The following is an 8,334-nucleotide window of genomic DNA, read 5'->3' on the forward strand; positions in this document are numbered from 1 at the left end:
ATTGAAACCATCTGAAGAGGACACATTTGTTTTGAAAATTTAAACCTATATCAATGTGAATCTTGAGTTGGAACCATTTGAGAAAACAATTTCTTTTAAATTGGGAAGAATTCAAATAGTTTATAGTAAATGAGTACAAAACTCACTAATCCATTAGAACTGCAAACCTTCGCAAATGAAATTGTAAAAGAATGGTCGACTAAGATTTATCCCAATGGTCGAGAAAGCTTCTGACCTACAAATTCGTTATTTCATGTAACTTGTTAGAAGTTTGTTACAATACCTCAGGGATTCTTCTATATGACCTTCAAAACTTCAATGAACAAATGATACTTTAAATACCCAAGTGGTAGATACCAATACCACTTTAACTTAAATGTAATGAAAACTCACATCAGAGAAATACAAAATTTCCCTCATCAATGAATGGATAGCCTCTAAAATAACACTACCAGATGGAGCCACCATTCAATTTCCCTCCATCCCAAAGTACTAGCCTTCTATAATATCACATTACAAAACATCTTCAATTTTGCACACTGCCTCCATCTGAGCCAGCAAGTTTTCTTCTCTGTTGATGCTCTGCAACCTTATAATCTACAACCTCGCGAAACAGGCTCGGATCAAGCACGCATGTCTCGCTACCATACACAGCAGCTTGAACACTTGCCATCAACTTCGCTATTTCTCTCCCAGAAAATCCTTCCGTTTTTGCAGCTGCTTCACGCACAATATCATCGGTCAGTCCTTTGACCTCGATCTTCTTTTGTTGTCCTTTAAAAACGTTTTGGAACAAACCAGACTTCCTCATTCCAGCATTAGCTATATATTTTTCTAGATAGAGCTTTAAGAGCTTGAAGCGTTCCTCTTCCCTGGGCAAGGGGAATTCCAGAACTTCGTCAATACGATCCCCTACAGCTGAATCAAGATCGCCAGGGCGATTTGTAGCAAGAGCAAGAACAATATCCTTTGACTGGTCACCAGTGCGAAAAAGAAGAGCATTCAGTGCACTTCTTTGGGCTTCACTCATATATGTTTTGTTTCGCCTACAAATTGAGACAGTACTCTAATATTAATGATCGCATTTTTCATCACCTCAATCACAAAAATTTTGCCAAAGGAAAAGTTTCTATTACATTAATTTCTGTGAGATGATAATGAAGGAATGAATTATAGAAAATTTCAATAAAATGAGAAACAATATTATAGCCCAACAGTGTTAGAGATATCATAAATTATGTTTCATTACAAACATGAATAGAGATAAAAAGTATACTGCACGAAGAAAAAATTGATATTTATTTGTATTAAGCAAGTTCGACTTACTCGCATAAAAATGCATCTGCTTCATCAATGAAAAGCAGCAAGCCCTTACGAGACTTCTTAGCCCAATCAAATAACTGATGTATCTTAGTAACAGCTTGTGATCCCAGAGGAGCAACATCCCCTCCTGTCATCAATGCATAATCCAGTCCCTACGAGCATAGAAAAAAAAAAAAAAAAAAAAAAAAAGAAAAATCAGTGACTGATAGGTACGGCACAGTAAATAAGGAAGTAAAAAAATGTACAAACTCCCATCACATCAACAAACAACTCATTGCTAAAACTGGTCACATCAACAAACAACTCATTGCTAAAACTGGTCGCAGAATTTGTGTAACTAGCCTGAAAATCATCAGTTTCACCAGTAGTAGTTTTTGATTGTTTGCTAACCACAGTTCAAATTCAAGAATTCAATGCTTACCCACAACTAGAAAACTGCACATGCTAATCTGAAATATATACTACCAAAAAAGCCATAAAGTTCAGTTCACAGGTTTTATTCTACCCCGCAGTTACAAATTGAATCAAAACAAAAATTCATTTTGGAATGAGTAAGCTGTAACTTACCTGCAAGCCACAATCACTACCCACTTAGGTGAAATAGTCGGGACAATTAAAAAAAAAATCCCTAAGGTATTCCAAGAATTTTAATTATAGCCAAAACAGTGGATACTTCTCTAGTTACATTAACAATTTTTTAGAGTTGTGACAATGCTCATAAATAATAACACTTGATGGTGAATTTTATACTTTCAAAGCTTTCAACAACTTAACAAGAGATGATATAAAAGAACTCTTACAGATTTGCGAGCTAGCTCTCTAGCAGCCATTGTCTTTCCTGTTCCAGGAGGGCCATAGAAAAGCATATTCCGAAATGGAGCCTGATGAGACTTCGTATTTGCAGTTGCTGTTGCTAATTGTTGTATCCGCTTTTGAAGTGAAGGGTGTAAAATTACATCTCCAAACCCATTTCCATTTTTTGATGAAGACCCCTTATCTGAACCACGTGATACAGTGCTCATGACACGGGAGAGCAACCCTGACCAAGGGTATTTCCCTCTAGAGGACTCTCTAATCAGTGATGGCTGACCTAATATTCTATCCACATAGCTCCAAATCACCTTTGCACCTTCTCTACAGTAAGGAAAAGCCACAAACTCTGCATTCAGTAAAAAGGGATTGAAAAAAATTTGATGCCCTTAAAAAAAATTCTAACTCCGCACCTCCCTACATAAACCTATCCTTAAAAAAAATTCAGAAGTTGATGCCCCAAAGAGTAGCAAACATCGGATATGTCAAGCAACCTTTCCTCTTATTAGGAAAGGATATAGAACAAAGTAAACCTCCAAAAAGAAAAATCCAAACTAGCTACTTTTGAATGAATTCAAATCCAAAATCTAAATGCAAATAAATTACAGTCTCAAAATCTTCCTCTCAAATGGGCAAAAACATTTTACACAACTTTGCACAAAATGCAGCTCATAAAGTAGAAAGGAAATTAAATAAACGAACAATTTAACCCTAGCAGAGCAAGAAGATTTTCACAGAAATACAAGTATCCTGTTTCACAAAACGTTTTAGCATTTAATAAATACCTTGTCGTGTAAATGCCTGCAGCTAATGCAGTAACTCCACCAACAGCAACTATCAATTTATTTTGATCAGTCAAAATGGCCTTTAAACCTCCTGCAAATGTGAATAGAATCAGAACCAGACCAATTCTATGCAATACTGACACCCGTGTTAGTGCTAAGAATTCATATATTACTTAACTTGGCACAAGTTGTGAATATGGAACTATTTTTGCTACGGAATTTTATAAAGTCACTAGCCTATTCTAGAATTAAAAAGAAAAGATACGTAGACATCAGCCAGACCCAACATATAGGCCACAAGCCACTAATGCAAACGACACTGTTATCATGAAGGAAATTTCTTTTAATATTAAATCATACTTCAAGAGACTTAAATTGGTTAAGAAGGTCAGCCACCTCTTATGATGTAAGAGGATAACCAACTCTCTGCTCCTCTCCAAAACAATAAAAAGGTAGGGCTAAAAAGAACATTTGCCACCATTTTTCCTCGAAAATAATAATGGCTGACCCTGTGGCAGGTTATTTAAGATACTAATTCACCTAGTAAATAAATTAATTTGATCGCTTTTTACATGGCCTCATCATTGCACATGTTTGAGATTGCATTAATGATTTAAGGTTCACTGTATAAACAAAACATGTGAAATGGATTTGGATGGGAGAAGTTAAGAGGTAATAAATTGATCGAGATTAACATACAAAGTAATGCATACATGGTTTTTAATTTATAAGAGGAAAAAGCATCTGTTTGTCACAAAATAGTTATACAGAAATATCATGGAGAAGATTTTTCCATCAAACATTTTATGCATACAATATTGATCTAAATTAAATACAGTTCGGTTAATACCTCCAATATGATCAAAAGTAGTATTAATTGCGGCAATCCATTTTTCTCTCTCTGCATTTGCACGATCAACTAGTATTCGCCTGTTTACGTCTTCAGCAAGCTTTGCTTCATGGGCCCTTCCTTCTGCTTCTGCCATAGCCCTTACTCTGATGGTTTCACGCTCTATCTCAGCCTTCTCCCTCTCTGTTTGCCGTCTTTGGGCTTGAATTTGTTCTTCAGTAGCTCGACGTGCTTGCTCTTGCCGAATTGATGACTCTTCTTGTAGTTTTACAAGTTCTTGATTCCTGGCTCTTTGATACTCATTTTCTGCCTGTAAGTATATTATAGGTCACAAAAAGGTCTGCATATTGAACACATAAAGAAACAAACCCAAACTTAGACGTTTGCAAGCATGTACCTGCATTCTCTTCCTTGCCAATTCATCCTCGTATCGTGCCATTTGGGATTTAGTCTGTGCTTGATGCTGAGCTAACTTCTTCTGCTCATCATATATAACCCTTTGTCTTTCCTACAATACAAACAAGCAATCCGTCATATGTCAAAAACATAATTAATAGATGCATTATACCTTTCTTTATTTGTTTTTCTTCCTTTTTACAAATATATAAACATTAGTCAAGAATAAGCACATAGTTTTCAGTAGAAAACAAAGGAACTCAATGCAACCATTGAAAAGTGCATTTACTTTAAATAATGTCCGATCAAACTATTACACCTCATCTGAAACAGAAAAAGTTTTTATTTTTATCCTGATACAACTACAAGCCAACAAATTAAAGGATATTTCAAGATTAATGCCACTTAAAATATATAAATTCCAGTAATAAATATGATGAAGTTAAATTCCGATACAAATATAAAGGGTTTCCTCTTATTGAAACTTTCTCCATGCATCTTAGCATTTCAAATAATTGGTCCAACGCCGGATTCAGACCTTCACCAAAATATCCATTAAAGAAGATTACAAAGTAAACCCAACATTGTTCAAAGGACACAGAGAAGGTAGTAGTTTTATAAGAGTAGTTAACCGTAAGAACTTGGTAAAACATACTGTTTCAGCTTGAGCTTGCATTGCTTTGAACTCAGCAGCCTTTGCCTGCAACTCTACTTGTCTCGTCTCTTCTTGCTTCTTCATAACTTCAAAAGCCTACCCCAACAAGAGGCCACCCAAAGGGCATAATATAAGATTTTGAAGGTAAACGAAACATGAAAAAAGAATTAACTAGAGAAACTAGAGAATTGAAAATTTAAGCAATATAACCATCCTGTAAAAATACCAGTTACTAACTTAAAGCACCAGACAAGAAAACCCGAATTGGCTAAGTGGCCAAATAAAAAAATTACGAAAAATCAGTTCGATCATATTTTTCAGTATCAGTATCTTATAGGATTGCGTAGTTCAGAATATCCATCTTTGCAGCTTTTCCTCCTTTCTAAACCCTACTTGCTTCAGCTCTATTGTACAAGCGAAAGCCAAATATAAAAAAAAAAATAATAGCAATCTACAAGTTCTAACAATCAATTAAAAACACAGAACATAAACCGACTCTACCCTTACAGAGAAGAGAACACTAAAAGCCGAGCAAAACCCAATTAAAAACCAAGAAAAACAAAACAAGTGAAAAAAATTGAAACCTTCTTAGCATGCGAAGAGCTAGAGATCTCTCTGAGAGCTTTAGCACCACGCTCCAGCGCTTCCGGGTCAAACCCCGACGACGACGTCCTGGGATTATCATTACGAGCCTTTGGGGCAGACGGCTCAGGATTAGCAGTAGCAGCAGGTGAAGCAGATTGTGCGGGAGGAGAAGTGTGAGGAACATTGGCGGCAGGAGAAGAGGAAAAGGGAGGGAAGTTGAAGGGGCCATCGGCATAAGCAGAGCGATCTTGAGATAAAGATGCAGAGGCTGCAATGGCGGAAATTAAACCCATGGCATACGTCGTCTTCGCCATTTCGCAGCAAAATCCTTGGAAAATCAGACCCCGAAGCAGAAACCTAGAGCTCGGCTCGAGGCTCGTGTAGGTGTGGGGTGAGAAATGATAGGGTTTTAAAGAGGTTTTACGAAGAAGGCTCTTCTTTCTCTTTCCGAGGGTTTAAACAGTTCAAGTTCACACGAATTTGGGCCCAAGTGATGTCATATTTATTTATTTTATATTTAAAGATGGACTAAGTTAAATTAATAAAAATATTTTTAAAATTTTAATAATATTTTAAGTTAAGAAAAAATTAAAAGCTACGAAACCATTGATATTTTTTTTTTATGACTTTTAAAAGAGTTTACTTTAGACTTTTAAATTTTCAAAAAGTGTTTTAAATTACCTTTAAATTTTTAAAATTTTCTTTTATATCATTAAAATTTTTAAAATGGTTAATATTATATTTTATAAATATCCACGGATTTTCAAAATTAATATTAATATCTTTGTATTTTTTTAGAAAAAAGTTTTAAAAGTTTTTATCATTAGTATCTTTATTTTTTAATGAAATTTTTTCAATCTAAAAGTATTTTTGAAACACTTTTGAAAGTTTAAAAGTATTTTTCAAATAAAGTGACTACGAGATCCCACATTGGTTAAAGAGAAAAACGACTTAAATTGCTGCTAAAACCAACATGATCGATGAGATGGTAGGTTTCCTTGAGGCAATGTCTGTCAGCGAATTAATGTCTAGGGTCGAAGCCTTGGAAGACAAGACTACAATTGCTGGTGGCTTCGAGCGTAGGGATAGCTCGACGGACTCTATTACCCGAATGGAAGAACGCGTCGAGGTCTTAGACAATGCCCAATGAGCGATCGTTCAGATGGTCTTAAATTTGCTTGAATATTTGAGAACAACTCTTGGAATGCTAAGGACTGACGTGGCAGATCTAAGTGCCAGGTTAAACCTCACCATGAGAGCAGTGGGTAACCAAACCCCCAACTTGGGTATAGTACAATTTAACAAGATAAAAGTCTCGGAGTCAAATCCCTTCTGAGGAGTTTGAGTTGTCTAGCCTCTAGAGAACTTTATCTTTGACCTTGAAGAGTACTTTCGAGCCACAAATACCTGACAAAAGGAGTGAAGATCACGTTGGCAACAATGTATCTAGCCGATGATGCAAAGTTGTGGTGGAGGTCCAAGTACATCGACATTCAAGATAGTTGATGTACTATAGACACTTGGATAGCTTGAAACAAGAAATTCTCTCTCAGTTCTTCCTAGAGAATGTCGAGATAATTGCAAGAAAGAAATTAAGAAAGCTGAGGCATACTGGCAGTATTTGAGACTATGTTAAGCAGTTTTCTAGGCTTATTTTTAAATCTTCGTGATAGGTATGAGACAAATAAGGTCTTCAATTTTGTTGAGGGTTGAAGCTGTTGGAAAAAATCAATCTTTACAAATAAAGAGTTCAAGACATTCCATGGCCTATGCTGCCGCCGAACGACTATTTGATCTCGTATCAAACAACCCCAAGAGTGAAGGTGGGACCAGGTGTCTGCAAGTGATAGAAATGAGAACTACCGACCTAGCTCCCAAAGGTGGGGGAAGTGACAGACTCGATGGCAGAGAAGAATGCAAATTCTCCCAACAAAGAGGTAGGACTTCGTGGTAAAGACCTCATGGCAAAGACCTCAGAGCCAAAACAGTTAGTCAAAGTTGAGACTCCTTGTCTTGCTTCACATGTAAAGGGGTCCAACAAGAATCAGAAATGCCCACAAAAGGCGGCATTATACGCCTTCTAATTAAAACTCTGAGTGAATTTAGAAACCAAGTATGAGACAGTAGAAACAAAAATACAGTTAGTTGAGAATGTTGGACACCCTCACGTGGGAGCACTAAAATACTTGTCTGCTCTCTAGAAGAAAGTGGAAGAAATAGAAGAGTCAATAAAATGCGGTCTTATGTATGTTGAGGTCTGAGTTAACCATAGAGCGACTAGGAACACCATTGTCGACTTTGGAGCCACCCACAACTTCATGACAGAGACCAAAGTAAAATGTTTGAATATCATTTGGCATCGAGACGTAGGGAAGATGAAAGTCATCAATTCGAAAACTTTGCCTTTCTTAAGAGTTGCGTAGAGCTCCGATAAAGCTGAGGACTTGGATTGGACGAACCGACTTTGTGATCATCAAGATGGATGATTTTGACATCGTCTTAGGGATGAAATTTCTACTAGAACACAAAGTTATTTCCATGCCCCTAGAAAAATGCTTAGTAGTAATGGGGTCCAACCCGACAATTATTCAAACAAATACCCATCAGCCAAGAAGAGTGAAAAGGATGTCAACGCTACGATTGAGAAAGGATTTTAGTCATGATGAACCTACGCTCGCTGTTTGTACCGTATTTAAAAAGGGAAGCTCGAGTGAGCCAACCCAAACACAAGCCTCGCGATCAATACAAAAACATCACAACATGAGACAAAGTATTTATCTCCACCTGGATAGATAAATCATAAGATTGATGTTATATCGGGGGCGAGATTGTCTGCGACAAATGAATGTCATACGACTATGCCTGAGCTAGTTGACTTCTACAAGCAGCTAAATTGCTTGCTAACAGTCGGGTCCATTAGACCTACTTAG

At 36.7% G+C, this 8,334-nt stretch overlaps 1 protein-coding gene across 1 annotated transcript; it reads right to left on the reverse strand.

The window, feature by feature from the left end:
- Positions 1-205: 205 nt before the first annotated feature.
- LOC111448532 (ATPase family AAA domain-containing protein 3-B) lies at positions 206-5,822 on the reverse strand. The gene is made up of 8 exons (XM_023088194.1): positions 5,404-5,822; positions 4,820-4,915; positions 4,166-4,276; positions 3,769-4,078; positions 2,919-3,009; positions 2,124-2,457; positions 1,327-1,475; positions 206-1,046 (listed from the first exon to the last, which is right to left on the reverse strand). The coding sequence occupies exons 1-8, from the start codon at positions 5,716-5,718 to the stop codon at positions 527-529; spliced, it is 1,926 nt and encodes a 641-aa protein (XP_022943962.1). The 5' UTR covers positions 5,719-5,822; the 3' UTR covers positions 206-526.
- Positions 5,823-8,334: the final 2,512 nt, after the last annotated feature.

The sequence above is a fragment of the Cucurbita moschata genome, unplaced genomic scaffold (genome assembly GCF_002738365.1).
Source record: "Cucurbita moschata cultivar Rifu unplaced genomic scaffold, Cmos_1.0 Cmo_Scf00010, whole genome shotgun sequence".
NCBI classification, from domain to species: Eukaryota; Viridiplantae; Streptophyta; class Magnoliopsida; order Cucurbitales; family Cucurbitaceae; genus Cucurbita; species Cucurbita moschata.